The sequence below is a fragment of the Sarcophilus harrisii genome, chromosome 5, assembly GCF_902635505.1.
Source record: "Sarcophilus harrisii chromosome 5, mSarHar1.11, whole genome shotgun sequence".
NCBI lineage: Eukaryota > Metazoa > Chordata > Mammalia > Dasyuromorphia > Dasyuridae > Sarcophilus > Sarcophilus harrisii.
In genome coordinates, this window is record NC_045430.1 from 31,002,066 (window position 1) to 31,027,955 (window position 25,890).

At 33.8% G+C, this 25,890-nt stretch overlaps 1 protein-coding gene and 1 long non-coding RNA gene across 2 annotated transcripts in view; both read right to left on the reverse strand.

The window, feature by feature from the left end:
* Positions 1-569: 569 nt before the first annotated feature.
* LOC116419321 lies at positions 570-5,698 on the reverse strand. Its single transcript, XR_004229590.1, has 3 exons — positions 5,650-5,698; positions 4,086-4,162; positions 570-665 (listed from the first exon to the last, which is right to left on the reverse strand). It is a non-coding gene; the product is annotated as an uncharacterized LOC116419321 (long non-coding RNA).
* Positions 5,699-5,752: 54 nt separating this feature from the next.
* Positions 5,753-25,890, reverse strand: part of LOC111721221 (POTE ankyrin domain family member A-like) — a 90,609-nt gene continuing 70,471 nt past the window's right edge. Inside the window, exons 13-18 of the mRNA XM_031938308.1 lie at positions 18,130-18,163; positions 15,771-15,840; positions 9,068-9,164; positions 6,103-6,131; positions 5,934-6,012; positions 5,753-5,830 (exon numbers count right to left, since the gene is read on the reverse strand). Coding sequence (XP_031794168.1) covers positions 5,772-5,830; positions 5,934-6,012; positions 6,103-6,131; positions 9,068-9,164; positions 15,771-15,840; positions 18,130-18,163 — 368 coding nt within the window. The 3' untranslated portion in view covers positions 5,753-5,771. The remainder of the gene's footprint in view (positions 5,831-5,933; positions 6,013-6,102; positions 6,132-9,067; positions 9,165-15,770; positions 15,841-18,129; positions 18,164-25,890) is intronic.

The window sequence follows — 25,890 nt, forward strand, 5'->3', positions numbered from 1 at the left end:
CAGCCTCAGTCCCACCTCTGAAGCATAGTGCTTGGGTGACTATGAACAAAGTACTTGAACTTTCAGTGCTCTAGACAATTCTCTAAGATGGTTTCAATGAAATTAGAGGTCTGGTCTCTAGATCCAAAAAGAATTATTTGACATGGTCTCCTATCATAGAAGTAATAATCTGTATACCTAACTAAGTAAAATGAAAAGTAGCTCATTCTGTTTGCTAAAACTAAACACAATGCAAAGGTTGGATGGGTATTAACAGAGACAATTCCTAGACACAATCATTCCACATCATATATATCCATTTCTGTTTTCTCTCTGTCCATGGAATTCTTCCTCTCTCCTTCCAATATCTCTTCTTCCTTATGTTTTTCCTGCTCAGGCAAACCTTCAGTGATACTGCTTATAGGTCCTGTGAGTAGTATTAGGACTTCATACTATTTCTTTTCTATATATTTGATTATAGACTCTATTCCAGCCCCGATGTTGCAGCCCCTATTCCTCCACCTCCCAGATACCATTTTCCTTTTCCTTTTTCAATAGAAACTTCATTATTTACATAATATAATATTACCTTCATATTGTCCCAAGGAAATACTATCTTTTATATTTTGATTTGTGGATACGAGTACACGTCTTGCAGATATTTCCAGGAGATTTTCATGGGAACGCTGATCAAATGAAAAGAATAACAAAACAGTTAGCAAGTTCACTGATGAAAGCACTCCTGAATGTTTTTTGGCTGATAAATTGTGAAGAATTTGTACGAGAAATGAGAGAAATTTTCTACAGAAAATAAAATGTTTTTATAACATTTTCTTCAAAAAAACAACTTCATGCTTACATTTCTCAAGATTACTCTTTTATCTTTTTTCTTTAGAGGAGATAACTCTGGTAAACATTGAGCAGCAGGTTGGGATATACTTTTTCATACAGAAATGGCTAACTTGTAAATAGTGATAAAACCCTAACTCAGGATATTATCATTATGATTGTCATGATTATATTACCTTATATATATATATATATATATATATATATATATATATATATATGTTTATATATATATATAATGCTATTTTCACATGCTAACAATATAGGAGAAGAAAATATTATTTGTACATAATATGCCTTAGAAATAGTGGCCTATTTGACAGTGAAGTCTTGTGCTTGGAATCAGGAAAATTCATCTTCATGAATTCCATTCTGGCTTCAGATTCTGGCCTTGAGCAATTCATTAAATCCTGTTTGCCTCAATTCCTTAGTCAGAAGGAAATGCCAAACCACTTCTATCCCTTTGACAAAGAAAAAAATGTGCTCTTGAAGAGTCATGTTGAAAATGACTGAACAAATAAAAAATCTTGCCTGGTTCAGTTTGATATAGGTTTAACCTATCTCTCCATCTATTCATTCATCTATATATAAATATTGATCTATACTTATCCATATCTATATATGTTTGTTTATATATATATATGTTTATATATGCCTATACACACAAAAACACACATACCCGCAGATAAATATATACACAAAATATTATTTATATATATAATTTATATGTACAAATATATATACAAACATACACAAAAATACATATAAATAAAAACAAACACAAACAAAAGAAAAAAAGATTAAAAAAAAGTATAAAAAGAGAGGAGACTAGGTCTCATATAAACTCACCAGAGGCATTTCTCCAAATATCATAGAAAAATAAAATTTTAACAACCACATGATCCAAATTTATTTCACTAAATAACCTTGTCTACACCTTTCCCATGCTTAGATTAGGATTTTTCACTTGATTTAATTTTTTGTCCACATACTTGATATCTTCAATGCACTTGTTGGCTTCCAAAACCCTTTTGGATCATAATTTTCTTATCTTCCAGGTGGTAACTGGTAAAAACTGTCTCTTTTCTCCATTTTTACATACATTACTAAGCATAAACATAAGCATACTCATTGCCCTTTTCTTGTCTTCATATTTTATGCTTCTGTCTTTGGTTATTTCCAACATAAAAGCTGAGCTGATAAACTGCATTTATCACAGTTGCTGTATTTCTCACCTTTTGCCAGAAGACATGGAACCCCTCTGACTTTACTCTCAAGTTCCTACAATCTCTGAGATAATTCCATTGTAATGTTTTCTGACAGCTAACACATTAAAGTTACCTTAGTCTGTAATCATGTAAGCCCCACCCCAAACCTTTGCAACTTCTTACCTATGTATTTTAAGGTCCTTAGCCTTAAAAACTCAGTTATCTCCTTTGCTCTTTGCAACACAGTAATTACTACAGACTGCTGAATCTTTCCCTAAAATAAACAAGTTATTGTTTAACATTTCCTACTTCTATAACCGTTCCAGTTTATTTTATTTATTTTATCACCTTGCACCCTATTGAAACAATTTTTTGACTGTAATGTACCTGTGTTCCAGGTAATCTCCTAGCCTGATTTCAGAATGCTTTCTTAAAATATGTTTCAAAATGTTATTATACTGCATAAAAAAACGACAGTCACTTCTCTCTCTCTCTCTCTCTCTCTCTCTCTCTTTTGCTGAGGCAATTGGGGTTAAGTGACTTGCCCAGGGTCACACAGATAGGAAGTATGAAGTGTATAAAGCTGTATTTGAATTCAGGTCCTCTTGACTTCAGGGCTGGTATTCTAACCACTGTGCCATCTAACTGCCCTATACTATTTCTTTTATAGAAAATAATGTATTTTTCTACTACAGGTCTTCTGTTATAGCTAAACGTCAAGGTTTAGCATTATTCACACGCATCCTTACTTTCTTCTGCCTATCTTCTCCCCTAGAAGGTTTTCCTCCTTCCTGCTAATCAAAATTTAACCTTATTATTGAACCCTAATTATTACCTCTTTCAGGAAGTCTTTCCTGATTAAACACAACACAATTTTGCCATTTCCCTTTATATTGACCTCAGTAGTAGTGTATACAATTTGAACAGAAAAAATAGCTGTATTCAGTATGTACATACTGGGGCAAAACTTATTCATAAAGGGTCTCATGAGAAAGACTTGAGTATTTGTTATTGTACCATAAGTTTATTATGATGTGGCTTCCAAAAGGGCAACAGTTAAGACAGTATCTTTACCGAGACAAGATTAGCTTCTATCCAGTCTTGGTAAAATTACATTTGTATTATTATGCTTAGATAGGATAATGGAAATGTATAATTCAGAGAAACTAAGAGAGATCTTAGAGGTCATCCATGATTATATCATAGGTAGGACTCCTAAGGAAGTGGGGGTATCTAGTTTAAAAGAAAGACTATTCAAAGGATTTTAGGATAATAATCATCAACTAGTTAGGGGTTTAGAAAGTAGAAGAACCTGATTTGTTCTATTTGCCCTTTTAAGTCAGAAGTATTACCCCTGACTGCAAAATGCACAAAAGTCAATTATAGTGCAACATGAAAAACATCCCCAACTATTGGGGCTATTCAAATATAAAGTTTACTTGCATAGTAACTAGTCACAAAAGGTTTTCAACTAGTTTTGGGGGATACTGCAGAGGAGATTCGTTATTGGGGCTAAAGATAAATTAGATTAATGTTGTTCATCAATACCAAGATTTTATTAGTATTGCATATGTTTTAATGCCACACAACATTTATATACTTTGATATTTTTCTAAAATAACATACATTTCTAGATATTAACATTCTGGGTTATATTGCCATTGGTGAATAAATTTTAGTATGTCTTAAGAAAGAAATCAGGACTAAACACTTTCCCATGAATCCAGATGCATGGTAATTCTGTTATCACAATTATTTTGCCTACTCTGAGGGGGAAATAATGACATAATCAAATAGTTTAAGTTTGCTTTCTTATCATGTTAGAAATATGTAAAATGACCAGCATCAAGGGACTCCTCTTCACTCTAATATTACCTAACAAGGGTTGAAGTTTGCTGTTAGCCCTGCTACCTCTTAAGAAAATACAACTCTATAAATAAGATAAAAATACAATAATAAAAGTACACTAAGCTCCCAACACTTAAATTAGCATAAAATGTATGTTTACTTAAATGAAATAATACAAATTTCAATATCATTCTTCCATACCTGTTCTTGGTCTCTTTTATCAAAATTTTCTTGGATTCTGACTGATGATCCTTTATATTCCAAATTTTGTTTCAATTCTAAATTGATATTTAAATGAAAATTTATTTTATTTAGGATTACCTTTTTATAGGAATAAGACCAATCCCCCTTTTTGTGCAGATATATAATGTAAGAAATTACTATCTCACTAATTATGCATTTAGTTGATTCTTTTATAATTTCAATCTACTGCTACATTTGTGTGTGTGTGTGTGTGTGATATTTATTTCACAAGAGCAAAGCACAGGAAGCTGTAAAGTCTGATTTACACACTCAATGCAGCTGAAACTGAAAAAGTAAAGGTGAACTGAGAAAGTTCAAATCTATGCCTGATTTTTTAGTTAAGCTAGCAAGTAAACAATAAATTAGGTCAATGAACTTTCTCAATAACCAATGACCAAGAGTTTTGCTTTAATATAGTTTTGCGAAATAAAAGAGAAGAAAGGAGTTGGGGAAGTGGGAAAAACCATGAGAGCTTAAAGAGTGGATAGCCTCATGAGGATGGGAACAACATGCTAAACTGGTCATTGAAAATGAGGTATTAGCAACAACCTATTCCTTCTGTTTTGTGACTAAGACATGTTCATTTTATAAGCCCATCTCCAAGGTCAATGATATTGATTACTTCTTTGGATTACAAGTGAAATATCCTTGAAAAATAGCTTTGTAGTATGAAGATGCTAGACCATATATATCTTTCAAGATAATATTTCCTTACACAAAAATAAAAATATAATTAACAATTTCTAAAGTTAATTTATGACAGGTTAAACCTAAAGGTTTTTAAATTTGAACCACTAAAAAAGAGGAAGTAGTAGGAAATTACAGCTAATTATATAGAAGAAAATTAGGGAGAAATTAGGACACAAACCTACTTTTCTGCTTTCACAATCTCATCAACTTTCACCTGGATTTTTGCAATTAATTACTACCTGGTCTTCTTAAGTCTGATTCCTACTTTCTCTGTTCTACTCTACACAAAGCTCTCAAGTAATCTTTAGATACTTAAGTAGGCAATTCTCTTGGTTTCTGTGGTATCCTGCTTGTTCATTTCAGGAGGAATCATATCTATGAAATCTCCCTTCCACAACTATTTATTAATCTTTTATGCTCTCCTTTCATTTTCTCAGAGCACTCTTCTCTCTCTTTCCCTTGCCTTCTTTACTCTTGATCTTGTTACATACTTATCTGTTTTTTATGTTGTATCCCTTTACAGAAAGTAAGTCCCTTGTGGCGAAAAACCGTTTTTATCTTTGCATTCTAGAGTCAAACAGTAGACACTTGATGCAATATTGGTTCATGTATGATAACTTGAATTGGGTAATACATGCTGTATTGCATTTGTGTGACTTCATGCAATAAAGAAAAGACCAAGAAGTATAAAAATGCAACTTGAAATAAGGTTCAAAACACAAAATTTAAAAAAAACCCTGAAGACTACAGGATGCCTATCCTATTATATGTGATTTTGTGAAAAATTTACTTATTCTCATAATTGTAAATAAAGGGAAAAAAAGAAAGATACCATCAACGCCATCTGTGTCAATTAAATATAATTCTTCTATGGAATCTGTAATACAAATGGGGAAGAAGGGAAAAAAAAGAAATATGAATACCAAAATGTCCCTAAATATATCTCTTTTCTTCCTAAATTATGGAATTATCAACTTTACCTGTGTCAGTTAAATCAAATTCTTCTATGACATCTGTAATACAAATGGGGAAGAAGGGAAAAGAAAGAAATATGAATACCAAAATGTGCCTAAATATATATTTTTTCTTTCTAAATTATGGAATCATCAACTTTACCTAATTTTGTTTTAATTTCCTTGACTCCTTCTTCTTGGTTTGTAAATGCATCTTTTATTTCACAAGAGGATAGAATAGGCTATGAAACAAGATAATTAAAAAAAAGAATGCTGTATAGAAAGTTTTCAGTACATACTAGAAAATAAATTAAATGTGTCAATGTTATTACCTTTGCAGTAGGATTTCTTCCTGTATGATCTGAGAAAAGAATAAAAGTTTTATTATCAATGATAATTAAACAATATAATTCAATTACATCACAAAATAAATAAGTTAATATAGGATTTATAGAATGAATGCTTCAGTATCATATTATTCTTATCGTGGCATTTTGTTTGAGTGACTATAATTAAAATCCATTGTTAATACTTGAAGTAAAACAAGAAAATAATATTGGCCCAACATAGAATATTGTACATATTGTATGTACATATGTACATATTATGTTGTACATGTATTGTACATATACCAATCTATTAATATGCTCATCAATGACACACATAAAAGTCAGTCCTTTTTGAAAATATAGTCAATTTCAGAAGGGGCTAATTATAAAGTTGCTGCTGGATTTAGCGGCATTTCTTCCAAGCAATGAGAATGATTAATGCAACTGTTTCTCATGGGGGAAATGATTCCTTAATTATATAATTTGCAAAAGCAGATAATCTGTAAACAGTAAAGTTATATAAAATTTAAAACTTTGTATAAGCCACATAGTTATCACAGACTAAAGGGAGAGAAACAATTTTCTGAATACACCTACTTCGATGTATGCTTATAGAATAGTCAATATATTTTCATTTCTCTCCTTATCTACTTTATCTATTGAGAAACCTATATTTCTTGTATCTGTATGTTAGTCCATCTTAAAAAGTTTCTTGATCTATTCTATCTATATATTACTTTTTTTAGAATATCTATAAATTACGTTTAAGGAATGAAATAAAGATTTCAAATTTAAATTATCTTAAAGAAGCAAAATTCTATTAATTATCTCATTTTCAATACAATGTTATAAACAGATAAACTTCCTTCACCATAGTTGAATATTGAAAGTAATATTACATATTACCATATGTAATAGCGCATTAATGGAATATCATGCTGTTTACAAAGCTATTGATAATAAACATTAGAAAATAAAATTTTGAACATTTATTTTACAATATTAAATCTTTTTACATCTCTCCAAAAATGTCTTAATTGTGCACTATACTAAAATATAAAGTTACATTTAGTATAGTCATTCTAACATAAGTATTAAGAAATTGAAAGAAGCTTTAAAATAGATACTTCAATAAGTGGATGAAACATTTTACAATATATACTAGTAATGTGAGCATTTTTGCTAATTTCTTTATAATTATTATTACTCACTCAACTGTCCTAAAGAAGACATGACTGTCAAAATGCCTAATATGTTTCTAATCTAAAGTTCTTTTTTCTTCACTCATGCTGGAAGTCTTTTCTCATTGGCACATAAAATACTCCAATGGTTATGGATAGTTGGAACACATGTGTTTGAGAGAGAGAGTCTATTCTGCTGGAGATGAACAATATATGTCATAATGTGTGTATTCTGTAGGGGAATCTTTGAATGTCTAGCAATAAAGTAACGATTTCTTTTTCATCCCGGAAATTACCAAAGCAGACTGTACATAACTCAGACAAGAGGTAAGGAAAGTCACCCTGAATCTATCAGTTTCCAGATCATCTAGACCAATGATTTCATGGCATCTTGAAATATTTACATATAATTCTTATTTTTATTTTTATTTTACATTTGATCTATATTTCCCTCTATGAAAAGTTTAGAAAATCAAATAGGTATTATGTCTAAGTTGACTAAATCCTGGGATGGATTACACTGTTATGTACATAATAGTAGATGATCTGTAACATTAGTTGATCATATTTATAATGAATATACCTTTAATAGAAACCAACAAATTGATATATTGGGAAATAATTATCAGGAAGACAAGTAAACACTAGAAAAGCTTTGTGGAGTTTATACATAAGAAAGTTTCCGAATGAAGACAAGGATTTCACTAGATGGCCTGAAAGGATACAAGGCAGGACATTATATAGAAATATAACCAAAATAGTTTGCCTGGAAAAGAGATAAAATAAGCAATATGAACTAAGGCTGCAAAGCTGAGTTAAGAGTTCTGTCCTAGTCCTTAGGAACCAGCATTTCTGCACCTGCCAAATAATTACTGGCAAGTGATTCCTCTTCCCCCTTCCCCAGTTATTAGGGAAACCTTTTTTTTTCAATTGTATTTCACCCTTTGTCACTTCATTTAACATCTTTAAACTCCGTTACTGGACTCTAAGGGTCAGCTAAGTGGCCATCAAGAAACTCCCAGTACATCTGGAGCTCCTCATATTCTGTGTGAAAGGAAGGGACTCTTTGGTTGCCATTTTCCACCACCTATGTTTCTCACTTCCTGCTGTCTACTTTCTTTCACCTTTTGTCACTTTTGTTACCATTTCCTGTATTCAGTTGTACAGTATAAGGGTCTGAACAGAAACAAAATAATCTAGGCTTTAATCAGCAGTTTTTTAAAAATGAAGTTTTATAACATACTTTCTTCACTTTATATTTTATCTAAAATACACAGGAATAAATAAACCAAAGGTTTCAGCATCTGGGGATGAGAGAGATCAATGAAGGCTGAGGCAGGCCTGAAATGAGGAAGGTCCCAGTCTGTGACATGACCTCTTATCAAAGAGGTAGTTATTTGTATAACTAACAAAGTAAACTAAAAAGTAGCTTATTCAGTTTCCTAAAACTAAGCAGAATGCAAAGACTGGATGGATATTAACAGAGATAATTCCTAGATACAATCAGTCACTTCACATTATATATATATCTATTTCTGTTCTCTCTTTGTCCATTGAACTTTTCTCTCTCCAATATCTCTTCTTGTTTTTTTTCTGCTCAGGCAAGCCTTTAGTCATACTCTTTATAGGTCCTGTGAGAGGCATTAGGACTTCATGCAATTTCTTCTGTGTATTTGATGATAGATTCTATACCAACCCCACATTCTAGCTCCTATTTCTCGAGCTCCAAGATGCCATTTTACTTTTTCTTTTTTAATAAAAACCCGACTTTCTACATAATATCTTACCTTCATGTTGTCCCAATGAATCACTGTCTTTTGTGTTTTGATTTGTTGATACAACTATACGTTTTGCAGATATTTCCAGGAGCTTTTCATGGCAATGCTGATCAAATGAAAAGATCAAGAAAATAGTAAATAAGCTCACCGATGAAAGCACTCCTGAATGTTTTCTTCTGATAAATTGTGAAGAATTTGCCCTTAGAGAGAAATGAGGGTTCTCCATAAAATAAAATGTTTTTATAACATTTTCTTCAAAAGAATGATGACACATGCTTTTACTTTTCAAGATTACTCTTCTATCTTTTTCCTTTAGGGGAGGTATTTCTGGTAAACATTGTGCTGCAAGGCTATGATATAGTTTTTCACACAGGCTAAACTTGTAATTAATAATAAAATTCTAACTCAGTATATAATTATGATTGTCATGATTGTATTACATAATATATGTATATATATATAATACTATTTTTCACATGCTAATAATATGGGAGAAGAAAATATCATTTGTACATAATTCCCCTTAGAAATACTGGTTTGTAGCAGTCCTTTTTGTAGTGGCTAGAAATTAGAAATTGAAGGGATACCCATCAACTGGAGAATGGCTGAATAAATTGTGGTACATGAATGTTATGGAATATTATTGTTCGGTAAGAAATGACCAGTAGGGGCTTGGAGAGACATACATGAACTAATGCTAAGTGAAATGAGCAGGACCAGGAAATCATTATACACTTCAGCAACAATACTACATGATGATCAATTCTGATGGACGTGGTTGTCTTCAACAAGGAGAGGATCCAAATCAGTTCCAATTGATTTGTAATGAACAGAACCAGCTATACCCAGAGAAAGAACACTGGGAAATAAGTATGGACCATGACATAACATTTCCACTCTTTCTGTTATTATTTGCTTGCATTTTTGTTTTTTTCTTTCTTCTCAGGTTATTTTTTATCTTTTTTCTAAATCTGATTTTTCTTGTGCAACAAGATAACTGTATAAATATGTATGCATATATTGTATTTAACATATACTTTTAACATATTTAATATGTATGGGACTACCTGCCACCTAGAGGAGGGGGTGGCAGGAAGAAGGGGAAAAGTTGAAACAGAAGTTTTTGCCAGGGTCAGTGTTGAAAAATTACCCATGCATATGTCTTGTATATAAAAAGCTATAATAAAAAAATAAAAAAAGAAATATTGGCGTATTTGATAGTGGCCTGAGCTTGGAATCAGGCAGATTCATCTTCATGAATTAAATTTAAGTCTCAGACACTAGCTGTAGAAATGGCTTAAAAATTAGAAAATCATTCATCCATTCCAAATGGGACCACCACAAATTTATGATATATAATCTCAACCTATATTGCTTGCATGCTGAAAAGCCTCCCTAAATCCTTTGATTCCTGATATCATCCCTTCTGTTCTTTGTAGTGCCCTCTGTCCCTGCCACCACAATATATTGCCCCTTTACTGCAAGCAGCCTAGTAACAGACAGAATCAAAATAGGTTTTTCACGAATGTCTAAAGACAAGGAACTATGAAATTGGAACCCAATATTTACAAATGAAAGAAATATGGGTCACAAACCCCAAAATAGCTACCAAAAAAGAAAAGGAAGGAAATGGATATTTGGACAAAAATAATGGTTAGAGCACCAAGGCTGCATTCACAAAGATCTGAGTTCATTTGCTGTCTCAGACACTTACTAGTTGTGTGACCCTGAACCCAACCCAATTAACAGCTATTTGTTTCAGTTTCCTCATCTATAAAATGGTGATGATAACAGTACTTACCTCTAAGGGCTGTTGTGTGAATCAAATATAATGTGCTTAGTGTAGTGTCTAGTATGGGATAAGTGATTAAACGATTACTTATTAATTATATGTAGTTCATTACTAATACAATAAATTCACTAAGGAAAAAAGTTTACCAATCATATTTCTATGTGTAAGTTCTCTACCAGATTCAATGGGAGGTAAAAACGATGTTCTTTTCCCAAGGAGGTATAGTATGAAATATTTATACTAATAACTATAACATAAAATAGTTGAAAAATATGGTAAGAAGTAAAGCTTACTTCGATTGAGGAAGAGAGAAAGAAATGGGATAAATGAAGATTAATCTATAATTTTAGGCAAGCAGTGAAAGGTAAGGTCTACAAGGAAGATTATATCTCCCACTCTACACTACAATAAACTCTACTAATAGGGATTAAATTTTTTTTTTGGGGGGTGAAGCAATTGGAGTTAAGTGCCTTGTCCAGGATCACACAGTTATTATACTGTAAAATCTGGGATCACATTTGAATTTCGATCTTCCTTATTCCAGGGCCACTTTCTAACTGCTCACCCATCTAGCTGTCCTTATTAATTTAAATGTATAAAATTAAAATCTGTAATAAATAGAATAAGATTTTTGATTTACTATGCAAGATACACTTCATCAAACAGAATAAGTACTGGAGACAAAATCAATAGGTATGTCTATACAGGATCCGTATAATATAAAAGTTAGGCTTTTAAAACTACAAGAATAGAAAAAATTTGGAAAATATTTCAAATATTTATACAAATTAAGTTGGATAATGAGAATATGTAATACATACATTCAACCCTTAACATTTATATGCTTTTAACTTCAAGCATTTGTGTGATTTAGTTAGTAACCTCATTTCACTTCCATGACCACAACCTGTATGCAAGGTAGAGAACAAAATGAGATCCACAATGTAGCAAATTAGTGGAGCCTCTACTAGTCCCTTCATTGGTCTTGTCTGTCCTATTTTTATAGATTAAACAACTCTGTGCATTCCTTGTCTAGGCAAATTTACAAACTTTGCAAATCATACAGTAATAAAACTATAATTAATTTTAGGATCACAAGATTATATAGCTTTTAAAAATTCCTATTAAGCAATATTCATATATATATGTGTGTGTGTGTATATATATGGGTGTGTGTGTGTGTTTATGTCAGAAACAATGTCAAGTGCTGAGAATACCAATACAAGCAAAAGAGAAGATTGCCTTCCCTACAAGGAGCTTAAATTTATTGAGAAAAAGAAGCTGAAAAAAGGTCAAAGACTAGGGATTAACCTGGGGTCATGTCAGAAAATTACTTCAAAGAGAAGGCCTCTAAATTGGGGTTAGAAATAGTATGATCAATCATCTCTAGTTAAAGATTATGAACTTTGGTGGTCATAAGAACCTAATCCTCTCTTTCCCATATGTTCAATGTATAGCTTTGACTTTAAAGTCATTTTCTAATTAATTCCAAGACAATTGAGGATTAATGTGATACATACCTCTAAATTTAGTCAAATACCTCAAAATGAAGAAATGATTGAATAAAATATATCATTAACTTCATGATAAATGTTCCAATTTTCCAATACTCAGAGAAACTTAAAAATCAACAAAAGCCTATATAGCATCTAGAAGGTCAAAAATTACAAAGAGGGGAGGAAGATAGAGGAGTAATTTGGTAAATTTCAAGCTTTCCAAATTTTCCCCAAATAGTAAAATTTGTGCCTCAGGGTGAATAGAGACTGGTGCAAGATCAAGATAATTTGGAGCAGAAGAAGGCTTCTGATATAACCCCAAAAGAACTAACTGGAAAGACCCAAGACTGAGAAATATTCTGTCAACAACTCCAGGCTAGCCCCACAGAAATATCAAGTGGGGATCCCACAGCTAGCTGAGTATGGCTGAAGCCTTGGCAGAATCTGAGTATGGCTGAAGCCTTGGTAGAAACCATAGAGACCCTCACCTCATCCCACTGATTGGGGTGAGTCCTATTGGGGTTTGAGTCCAGGAAGACATAGTGAAGCTCAGCTTATTGAGAATCCCCACTGTGCTGTTGAGACAAGGCTGTAGGCAAGAAGGAATCAGCACCTGGTGAGTACAGAAGCGGTAGAAAAGGGATCCTATTGGCTGTGCGCACTTGCAGGAGAATGGAGCTCTTGGTTTGGGATTCCTGATCAGTGTGAAGAGCTCAAGGGAAGCTTGAAGCTCCATCCATGATTAGAGGTGCTTACACTAATAAGCCTTATTTTAAAAATTGAACCAATAAAGAAAGAACCCCAACACTGAAACATATTATGGGAACAGAGAAGATCAGGGTTCATCTTCAGAGGACTCTTTAGTAACAAAAAGCTTCTACCTCAAAGAGTTATGTGAAATGGTTATCTGTCCAGAAAGACTTTATAGAAGAATTCAAAGTGAGAGACACTGAGGAAAAACTGAAAAATAAAATAAAATAACATAAAAGCCATCTAAGAAAAATATGAAAAAAATTATTATGAAAAAAGTTAACCAAGTAGAAAAAGAGGTACAGAATCTCAAAGATGAGAATTGAGCAAAGCCCATTAGATTTGGGCTTTTTCAAAGCCAGTAAAGCTATGAGAGATGAAGAAATAACAAACAGACTAGAATGTGAAACATACTATTTGAAAAATGACAGATCTGAGTAGGAGATCAAGAAAAGAAAATATAGGAATAATTGAACTGCCAGAAAGTTGGGACTCCCCCCGCCAAATGACTTTGAAACAACAGTGCAGGAAATAATAATAAGAATACTGTCCTGGAGTAACAGAACATTAGGGGAAAGTAGAAATAGAAAAAAAATTGATTATCACTTCAAAAAGATCTTTTGTGGAAAATACATAAATATTTCTACCAAAGTTTGAAATCCTCAGATCAATGAGAAAATTTTGCTTGAAGCAAGAAAAAAAAACAATTTAAATATGCTGGAGCTACAATTAGAATGGTACAAGATTTATGAGGCCTTACAATAAAAGACCACAGACTCCAGATCAATCTACCCATAATCAAAAAACAAAAACAAAAACAAAAACAAAAACCTAGGCCTGTGGCAAAAAATATCATATCCAGCAAAATTGTTTATATTAAATGAATTTGCAAATTTTCAGGACTTTCTATCAATCAAACCGGAACTTAACAGAAAATTTAACATATAAGAGTCAATATCAAAGATCACTTTTAAGGAATTCAACATAGACAAAATGTTATACATCAATAAATTTTTTAACATGGGAAATGTACACTATATGTTTAAGATTCACATCCACAAAAATAAATTCTGTCAGAGTTAAGGTAAAAATAGTAATAATGGGATACAAATGAGGTGTGAAAGAAGAATCCGGCATTAGAGAGGGGGAAGGAAGACTCAGTTCTGAAAACCTACTCAAAATGGGAATCGGTTCAATAGTCAACACTACATATATACCATGAAGAGTATAGGACCCTCCCAACTACAAAGAAATAAGAGCAAAGGGATGGGCAGACAGGGAAGCAAAGAGTGAAGAAAGAAGGCAAGGGAAAGATCCTTCAGAGGGGGAAGGTTAAGTAATAACAAGGCAAGTTGTGGAGCAGAATTTAATTAAAGAGTCAGCAGAGATAGGAAAGCCATGTGTACGTGATGTGTATTTGTGAGTGTGTTTGTGTAGATATATCTATATATATATATAGATTTATCTACATAATATATCTTTTAGCTATAGCTTGCTTCAGGGTGGGAGGAGGGATGAAAGGGGAAAAAAGAGTAAAGTAAATTAGTAAAATAAGTCATATAGCAGACAAAACAATTTTCAAAGAAGTGAAGAAAAAAATGGATATTCATGAATATAATTTCTTTTACTAATATAAATCTCTACATAAATTTCTCTCCATATACGTATATACACATATATATGTACATACACACACACACACACACACACACACATATATATATATATATATATATATACTTTCTTGATCTGGTAATTTGTTGCTATATGTTTTGAATCGTTCCTGAAGTTTTGTAGGGTATGTGACAATGTTCTCTTTTGTTTGCTTTATTTTGTTTTGTATTCCTTTTCTGTTTTTCTTTTTTTATTGCTTTTTCAAATAAAATAAATTTTAAAAAATAAATAAAATGTCATAGAAAAAATGCTAGTAGTGGGAAATTCTCATATACCACTAGAAGGACTGCATGGTGATCAAGGTGTTTTAGAAAACAACATACAATAATCATAAAATTGATTCTGTCTCTTGATTCCATTATTGAGAATTAATCCTAAAAAGAACAAAGAAGGAACAATAGGATTTATGTATACAAAAACTTTCATAGCTTCTCTACTTGTAAAAAAAAATTGGAAGCACCCTGTACAACCAACATTTAGGGAAAAGTGTTATTATTATTATTATTATGGAATGGATCACAATTTTGGAGCTAGAAGAAACCTTAAATATCACTTAGAAAACAAAGATTTTAAAATATAATTTATTTTAGAATGACAGTCATGAGATATTAAGCCTGGTCTTTCACTCCAAATCTAGTACTTTTTTCAGTTCATAAATAAATATAAAAGTACAAAGAAATATGGTATATTTCTTTGCGATATAGAACGATATAGGAATATTGGCAGAAATATCTTGTATAAAAGTTGATTTCACCTAGTTTTTATAAGAAAATTAAAAAAAAGAAAAACACAACAAAACAGGTAGAGGTGGGGAAACTTGAAAGAAAACATAAAAAAACAAAAGCATATTTGTTTTAAAATCATTTGGGTCCATTTAACTTCATTTGGATCTTTCAAGTTATATACTAAAGAGATTGTATGCTACATTTAAAATACTTTTAACAAAGCAAAGCACCCTCAAAACTGAAATTTCAGTAAAAGAAAAATAAAGAAACTTTACCTTCATGTCAAAATCCAATTCATCATCTGTGCTTGATAAGTGATCACCAGATCCTGGTTTGTCAGAGACACTTTCAAAAAAGAAACCAAAAATTTACTTTTATTTCTAGAAGTCAACCATAAACAAGTGCAAGATGCTTTATCACCAAGTTATACATTGTAAAAGATGACTTAATAGAGCAGGATATATGAACTATTACTATTCCAAGATTCATTTTTGATAGAGAAGAAAATATTAGTATAAAAGTTGTCAGTGAGTCTACCCTCCAGAATAATTTCATTTTTAATTTTACACACTTCTAAAGTTGACAAATGAACAAAATAGGACATAAATCACAGAATCATCAAAACCCTGGAATCTATTTGTAGTCTGTTTTCTGTGCCTTCCCTAGTAGGTTCTCACAAATACTTCCACTGTGAGTCTTATTTTTTCTTAGAGTTACCTTCCACAGGTTTCTTATCTAGATATGAGTTGTGTTTCTTATTATTCAATCATTTTAGCAGTATCTGACTCTTTGTGATCCCATCTGGCATCTTGGAATGGTATTGAAGTGGAATTCCATTCCTTTTCCCAGTTCATTTCACAGATGAAAATGAGGCAAACAGGGTTACATGGGACTTGCCTGGAATCACAGGCTAATAAGTATCAGATCCAGATTAGAACTCATAAAGATTAGTATTCTTGATTCCAAACCCAGGACATCACCCACTGCTTTGCCTAGTTGCCTGATAGATATAAGAGTAGATAATAGTAGGTCTCGGAAAAGTGTTATAAGGGCAATCATTTACCTTCCTTGCTAGAAACAGTTTTTACAATTGCTGTGATAATCTGCTTTCAGGGAGTTTCAATGCCAGATTTGTCAATATGGAGGAAGAGGGTAGTGGGGTCCAGAATTCAAGGAGGGTAAGGTATATGACTTGAGAGTGAATAGTACAGGGCACTTTCAGAGAAGAAATAATTCAGACGTGCAACTATTAGAGTTGCCCGGGTCACTTGCTGAGTGTGACAAAATGGAAACTTGAATCCAGTTTTTTATTCCCACTCCCATTCCCTTTCCATTAACCCCAAAGCACTTCTTTTGCCAATTCCTTAGGATGTGTTAGCAATAAGACAGCTTTTCTTTTTTCTTTGTCCCTCCCTTCCCTTTCCTTCCTTTCCTCCCTTACCTTCCTATCTTCTCCCTCCCTTTTCTTCCTTCCCTTCCTTTCTTTTCTTTCATCCTTTATCATCTAATTCTTTGATATACATGCCCAATTTCTTTTCTCTTCTTCTGAAACTTGCCAAGTGACTTTACTTTTTTGGTCATTTTATAGCATCCTTCTCCTATTTCAGTTGGATTTCACTATCTCCTCCTCCTTCACCACCACCTCCGCCTCCTTATAGACTTCACCTTTTTTTTTTTTTGGTTTGCTTTATGTCCTCCATCTCCTTGAACTCACTTTCTTTTCTTCCTTTAAATGAAGTCTTTCTCCTTCAACTTAAAAGTCACTTTTAATTTCTGAAAGTCTCCTGAATTTGTTAACTTTTCATCTTTTATTTGTTCTAAATTCTTAAGGATTCAAATTCATATTCACATTTGTTTCCCCTTAAATTAAAATCTAATAAAAGAACTCATCTGGCCCCATTAATAAGAATAATGTAAATGCTGCAACATGTCCATCAACCATCAACCACAAGTATAAGATGATACATATTTGCACTGCAGATGTACCTTCAAAGTCTTGTTAGGAATTCATCTCAAGTGGCTACTATGTGGTGTGATTAAATGGACAGTTCCATTCATTCTTCATTCATCCAATAACTATTTATTAATAGTTACAGTAGAGCATTGTGGATAGGACGTAGGAAATAGTAAAAATATAATGGATTCAAATATTTCCTTTGTTACATACTGATGTTGTGAGTTGAATCAAGTCACTTAACCCTTCATCATTCACAAGCAACTCTTTTAATGTAGAACAGCTGCCAGTTATGTAAATATACACATGTTAAAGAAACACTATGTGCATGTGTGTGTGTGTGTGTGTGTCTCTTTGGATGTTTATATTTTAGTATATTATTTCTATATTGCACATTATGTATATATACACACACATAAATATATGTACATACATAATAATGGACATATACATAATATACTTGCATATACTCATACATCAAGTAGGTATTTATTAAAGCTAATTTTTTGAAAGACAATATAAAAAAAAAACATGGATTAATGTTATAGTGGAAATTGTTGAAATTAAAGATAATGACTTTTGGAGGCATGAGAGTCTGCTTTGTACTGGTCTGAAAAACTGATTGAAGACTGGACCAAGAGGATTAATTAAAAGAAATGTATATCTGATACAAAGCCTACCTGCTTACAGAATCGCTTGTAGAACTTCCTTCTGCTATTGTAGGGAAAAAAAGTAAAATATAATTAAAACTTAATACATAAATAGACGATGAAAAGCATAACTTTAAAGTACTTCTATAATGTGTAACATGAAAAGAATAATTTTAAAGCATTTCTATAATTTTTTTTGAGCAATGACAATATTACTGAAATGGAATTGTGCTATAGATAAATGTCTAAGTAGAATGAGATGAGTAGAAATAGGTGGTCATAAAGTATTAGATATCTGTGAGTGATTTGGTTACATTAACTGCTTCACACTAATAGAGCACAATTATCTCTAGCAGATACCATAAATAGAAGGAACAAGCTGCCATAACATAATTAATCTGGGCTTTTTCATGGAACTAATTAAAAAAAGGCCACATTGAGAAATTGACTTTGATCACCACAGTTCTCACAGATGGAATGTTTGGAGATGTAGTACTGCCACATGCAGCATGACATGGCATGACTTGCTTGCTCCATTATGTAAATCAGGGAAATCCAGAGACTTTGTTTAGTAAGACATATCTCTACCTCTTCTTCATGAGCAAGAGGTCTAAAACAATGTGACTTGTCTACACCTCGACAGTCATTAGAACAAAAGGATTAATGAACAGCAAACCAATGTATTTTTGTCTTTTCAAGCCTTCCTGGGCAGGGAAGCAAAAAATAAAAACAAATCTTATCCTGTACAATGGACATCTATTATTTCTTCTGACCTTTGACTGCAAAATATAGTTCAAAAATATTCAGCTGTACAGTAAAATAAGCACTTTTTTCTTTCTATCAACCATTACACGAATATAAGGGGAAGAATTAAGAAATGACCATTTGCCCATTTCACTGTGTATATTATTTTATTTGATTCATATCCATTCTCCAAAATTTACTTTTTCTAAATCATCCATCCCAATGTTGCCAGATTGCTTCTGAAATGGTTATATTCAAGTAAATATGAAATTTCATTAGTATGGAAATCATGATTATAAAAATCACCTTCATTGATAGAGTAATTATTATGAATTAATAAATTGAGGCACTGAGAGGTTAAGCAACCTGGATAGGGTCAATCAATTCGGGTGTATCACAAGTGGATTTGAACTGATGACTCCTAGTTGTAAAAGACAGCTTATTATGCCATTTTGCCAACTGGTTAGGACCTGCAAGAGTATTCACTGTGTCTTCAGAGACTGAGAATTTAGAATTCCCTCTACTCCCTGATGTATTTTGGAATTAAGATTTCTGTATAGAGCTTAATACATATTGGATTATCTAGTAATGGTTATTTGAGTAATAAATATGACTCTTACATTCTTTCTCCCCATTTAAACATAAGTAAGCTAAAGACATTATGCCATTTTTTGCAGCATAAAATGGTAGTTCTAGATACTATTCCATAGGGTGGAGGGTCTGAACAAGTCAGCTAAATTCATACAGAACAATGTAGCTAATGCTTTTCCCTATTTAGATATGGTCAGGAGATATAATACTATAGTATTTTAAAAAAAAATATAAAAGCAAGGAGGCAGAGTCAATTATGTCAGACCAGTCTTTGTCTGAGCTCTCGTTGGCTTCTCTCAGGTCAACACCAGATCAAGCCTCTGAACTGGTTTTGTAGAGACAGAACCCACAAATATTCAGAGTGTAACATATTTCCAATAGAAGATATTTTGGAAGAACTTCAGTAAAGGTTGTCAAAATGGTGAGAAAGAGTTTGAGGTAGCCCAACAGAGGTGCAGCACAGGGACCCAGGTTGTAGTGGCCTCTGCCCATTGAAGAAATCCAGTGGGAGTCTTTTAGCCAAAATACTGCACCTATTTGGCTACTCTGACCTGGTTCAAAAACCAGTGGATGAGCAGACTAACTGTGAGACCTGCAATACAACCACAGAAGGCAAAGAGTGAGACTCTGAAATCTAGCTTAGCAAGCAGGCTTTGGTCACACTTACACTGCACTGGAAGGAAGCCAGCAGCCCTGGCCCCTAGGGAAGTGTGAAGCTATTGTTGCTTGTAGAAGAAATTTGGAAGACTCTCCCCATTCCCCCTCTGCCCCTGTAAAGGCATTCATCAGCCTTTAAAAATGCAAAGCAAAAAGAACTCTGACCACAGAAAGCTATTATGGCGACAGGGAAGAACAGACCTGAAATGCTGAGGACACTAGAGGCAAAATGCTTCCAGGTGAAACCTCAAGAGGTGATGATGTAAGTTGGTCTCTAACTCAAAGATTCTCTTAGAAGAATTCAAAAAGGATTTTAAAAGAGAGTTAGAAGGAAAATTGAGAAAGAAAATGGAAATTTGAAAAGGAAACACAGAAATTGAAGAAAACCACTCCTTAAAAGTAGTTTTGTGGAAATGGAAAATGAAAACAATTATTTGAAAAAGAGAATTTGTGAAATGGGGGAATAAACCCAACTCATTTTAATGTTCAATTGGCCAAATGCAAAGGGAAGTAAAAAAGCTAATTGAAGAAAATAATTCACTAAAAATAATTGAATAGATGGAAGTAAATCATTCAATGAGACATCAAGAATCAAACAAGCCAAAGCAAAAACCTGAAAAATACAAGAAAATGTAAAATATCTCATTGGAAAAACAAATAACCTGGAAAATAAGGACAGGAGAAACAGTTTAAGAATTATTAGACTACCTGAAAACCATGATGACAAAAGTAGCTTAGACAACATTTTTGAAAAAATGAAGGTGAAGCCCAAGAGCTACTGTGGTGATAGGGAAGACCAAAACACCAACTCAGATATCGACAGAGGAAATCTGAAAGAATGATATGAATTTGTCTCAAGCTCAGAGAGGATTTTTGGAAGTGCTCATAAAAGATTTCAAAAGGCAAATAAGAGAGGTAGAAGAAAAAATGAGAAAAAATTTAAACTTAAAACTAGAAGGGGGCAAATGGAAATTAATGACTTTCTGAGACAACAAGAATCAGTGAAACACCACCAAATGATAAAAGGAAGAAAATGATAAATATTTCATTGGAAAAAATGGCCAACCTGGAAAATAGATCTGAAAGTGACAATTTAAAATCATTGACCAATTAAAATCAAAGGCCATGACCAAAAAAAAAGAGACTGGACAACATTCATCAAGAGATGATTAAATAAAACTGCCTTCATATTCTAGAAACAGAGGGGGAAAATACTCATTAAAAGAACCCATCCATCACCATCAGAAAGAGATCCCACAAGGAAAACCCTGAGAAATATTATTGTGAAACTCCAAAACTATAACCTCAAAGAAAAAGTACTGCCAGTTGTTAGGAAAAACAAAACAAAACAAAACAATTCCAATTATCAAGGAGCAACAGTCAGAATTTCCCAGGATCAGGCAGCTTTTACAATAAAGGATTGGAAGGCCTGGAATAATATATGCTTGAAGGCAAAGGACTGAGAATTACAACCAAAAAGTTACTGCCCAACTAGGCTGAGCATTATCTTTCATAGGGGGCAATAAATCTTCTGTGAAGTAAGAAACTTTCAGCGTTTTCTTTAAAAAAAACAGAACAGAAAATTTAATCTACAAACTCAGGACTCAAGAGAAATGGAGAAAATAAAAGAGGGGAAAATGTATATTTTTTAAAGGCTAATCCGTTTACATCCCTAGGTGGGAAAAATATACCTCTAACTATCAAGAACTGTATGTCTCATTGGGGTCAGGGAAAGCATCATATGAAGGGAATGTATTGTTGTAAATGGACTGTGACTTGATGATACCAAAGAAAAAGGCATTAAGTATAGAGGGCTGAAAATCCAAAAAAGGTATGCTTGAATTAGACAACAGAAAACTTAAGGCTAATTTCTTATTTGATGTGAGATAATGGCTCTATATACATATTTAGATGAGATGTTGATGTGATGGCTCTCCTCACCATTGGAGCTTGCTGAATGTTTTGGTAGTGAGATAATTGTGGGCAAGGATTGGAGGGCTGGTGGAGAGAACTCAGAGTCACTTGGTGGCAGGAGGAGAAGGAGAGAGGCTGGAGACTCTGGACTCCAGAATGCAGGATACATCTTTGGCAAGCCTTGTGCAGCTTGCCTCTCTCCTTCACGTCTCCCCCTAAAGACCAAGAACTTTGATTAATCCTGACTCCGACTGAACCATCCTGAGGCCCTCCAGGGAGCTAGTCCAGAAATTACATTTGGCGCCCCAACGTGTACTAAGGATCATAATTTCAGTGAAGAAGTCCCTGTGACCAGGAAACAGGGAACTTTGTTAAGGGTTAAATGAGTTAATTTTCATTTTCTAGCTGAAATGGGGTAGATATTAGGAAAGATTCTCCTCTATCCCACCACCACCACCACCCTGAGGGAGCTCTATAGAAAGCATACTTAGGGTAATAAAGAGGCAAGGTTTGCTTGTAATTTGGGAGCAGATTGGTGGACTCTTAGAACCATTAGAATCCATGTCCCTTTGGTTCTTCCAGGAAGAGGAAATAGAGGTAGATAATTGGAAATTAGTAGGAGAGTAACCAAGTGAATATTACAATGATAATGGTCCTGATTCAATTTCTAGGGAAACATTTTATATATACAACCTAATATAATTCACCTTAAAGAATCTCACAAGTTTTAAGAAAAAGAAAAGTTTTAAGGAGAACAGCCAGACAAGGAAGTGGGAGGAGAAAGAGAAAGAGAAGGGGGGGTGATACTGATAAAATAGCCAAAAGGCATGGGGAGTTGAATGAATTTAAAAGGTGATTCTCACTCTTAAAGCTCAGCTTCATCTCCACCTACACCTGACCAGGCCTTTGACCTTCCCCATCAACTTCACCTTTTTGGGCTGGGGTGGTGGAGGAGGAGTGGGAGGGGGAGTGATACCACCAGTACCTCTCCCCAGCAACCAATCCCTCCTATGACTCTATTGCAAAAGGCACTATTTAAAGCCAAAGAGGAAGGGCAGAATAAAGCTGATTTGAGAATGGAAATTTATCCTGTGATTGAACAGCTTAACTTTTCAGATCAAGACAAAAGAAGATGTACTCCTTTCAATCTAGAAATTATCAAAGATCTGAAAAAGGCTTGCACTCTATGGGGCTACATTATCTTATGTAAAAATGTTATTAGGGAATTTGGCTTATGAAATTTCAAGCCCTAGCGATTGGAAATCTATAGCAAGAACATGAGTGGAACTTGCACAAAACTTGTTGTAGCTTTCTGAGTATAGTGAACTCTGTAGGATACAAACCCAACAAAATAGGCAAACTTTAGCTAATATACAAATCACCTGTGACCAACTAACAGGTGTAGGTTGTTATGCAGACACTTCAGAACAGATCAATTACCCTATAGCAGCATATGAGCAAATTGCTTCTGCTATGATCAAAGCATGGGGGACCCTCTAGACAAGATAGAGGGGAGGCCTTCACAAAAACAGTGAACCTTTTGTGGGACGTCTGCAGACAGCTGTCATATGAACTATTGGTGAAAATGCAGCAATAGAAATAATGATAAGACAACTTGCTAAAGAACATGCTAATGAGGTTTGTAAAAGAATTATACTGGGACTACACAAAGATTATCCTTTAGAGAAGATCATAAAATGCTGTGCCACAGTGGGCACAAATACCTTTTATAGCTTGGCTATGATGCAGACTTCCCAGGATCCGAACAAGGGAATACAGGGTCCCTTTTGGCAAGGGACCTTCAGAGAGACTCATCAATGCTTTCAATGTAGGGCATTTGAAAGCTCAATATTGGCATAAAGAGAGAGGGAGAAAACAAGGTGGGAGAACAAGACCCCAAACCCCATGTCAAAAATGCAACAGAGGCTTCCATTGGGCATCAGAATGTAGACTGATTTAGGGAAATGGGATGGGGGACCCAGCCCCAGAGCTCCAGAGAAAAATACTTGGGGTGAGATGGCAGCCGATGCTATACCCAGAGAGTCTTTAGAAGTTCAGTACTCAGACCTGACCAATCAGTCAAGAAACAATCTGATGGGAGAAAGGGATTACAATTGGGGAGAATAGAGTTGTATGCAATTGGGACTACTGAGATATCCCCTGGAGAGGTGAAATCTGTTCCTTTCTAGCCTATGGATCACTTGCCTCCAGGCATAGTAGGCTTGACCATTTCACCTCCTGAGAGTACTTACAACATCTTGTTCACAGAACTGTGTTCATCCATACACTTGCTCACTATCGATATAAGTGGCATACCATTAGAAGGATTGGTAAACACTAGTGCAGATTGTACTGTCATTAGAGGTGCAACTGGCCCAGTCACTGGCCAAATATTAAGGCAGACACCTATATGTCTAGAGTAGGAGGATCAATAGCAGCTGAAGTTAGTGCTATTCCTTTGAGACGGATATTTGAAGGTGAATCAGGAGTTTTTACTACTTTTATAGTTGAAAAAAATCCCCATCAATCTGTGGGGAAGAGACATTTTATAAGAATTAGGATTAAAAATGAGTACCTGATTTTTTAGGAAGGGCTGCTGTTAAAGGTCTGCCAACACTTTCATTTGTTCCTATCCAATGGAAAACTGATACACTACTGTTGATAGAATAGTGGCCCTTAGGTAGTGATAAAATTCAGGCCTTATTAGATATGGTACAGGAGCAACTTGACCAAGGACACTTACAATCTTCTCTAACTCCTTGGAATTCCCCAGTATTTGTTCTAATAAAGAAATCTGGAAAATGGAGGATGTTGACTGATTTAAGAAAGGTAAATGAACAGATGGAAACTATGGGAAAGCTTCAGTCTGGGCTTCCATCTCCTACTCAATTGCCTAGAGAATGGCCTCTTTGGTTTATAGACATTAAGGATTGTTTCTATTCTATCCCTCTGGAAAAGGAGGCTATGAAAAGTTTTGCCTTTTCAATGCCCAATGATAGCGTAGCTGAGCCTTATAAAAGATATGAAGGGACAGTTTTGGCACAGTCAATGAAAAATAGCTCTACTATCTTTCAAATGCATGTTGCTGCTGCTCTTACTCCAGTAAGAAAAGCATTTCCAAAAGTTATGTTATTACATTACATGCACCTAAGGAGAAAATGTTAGAAGCATGTCTCCAAAAGACCATAGAAACATTAAGGAACTACAAATTGCACACAGCTCCAGGAAAAATTCAAAGACATGTTCTTTTTCAATATTTAGGATATGAAGTATATCTTATGGTGCTTATAGTACAAAAATTTTCCTTAAGAACAGAGAAGCTAAACACCTTAAATGTCTTACAAAAATTGATAGGAGATATCTAATGGATGTGTACAGTCAGGCTTGACTACCTTTCAATTGCAACCATTATATGATATTTTAAGGGGAGACAGTTCTTTAAACTCACCACGCCAGCTTACAAAAGAAGCTTAAGAGGCTTTGAGAGAAGTTGAACCAGCTTTATCCAATGTGGTTGAAAGAGTTACTCAAAAACCCTTGAAAAGATCAGATTTTGCTACAAAGAGGCACCCAAAGCAGTCCTTCATCAAGGAGTGATAGAGTGAGTGAACCTCCCAGCACAACCAGACCAAAGCCTTACTCCTTACCCAGTGCTCATGGCTAGAATTTTATTAAAGGCCATTAAATGAGCAGTACAATTATCTGGGATAAGACATAAGAAGATATACACCTTTTATACCAATGCACAAATTAATGTATGCTGTGAAACCATCCCAGAGTTGCAATTTTATTTGCCACAGCACCAAATTTTACACATGGATCTCCATAACCCTGCAATTACATAATTAGTGATGGATTCTTGAAGAAAAGGTTTCTAAGGTTCCA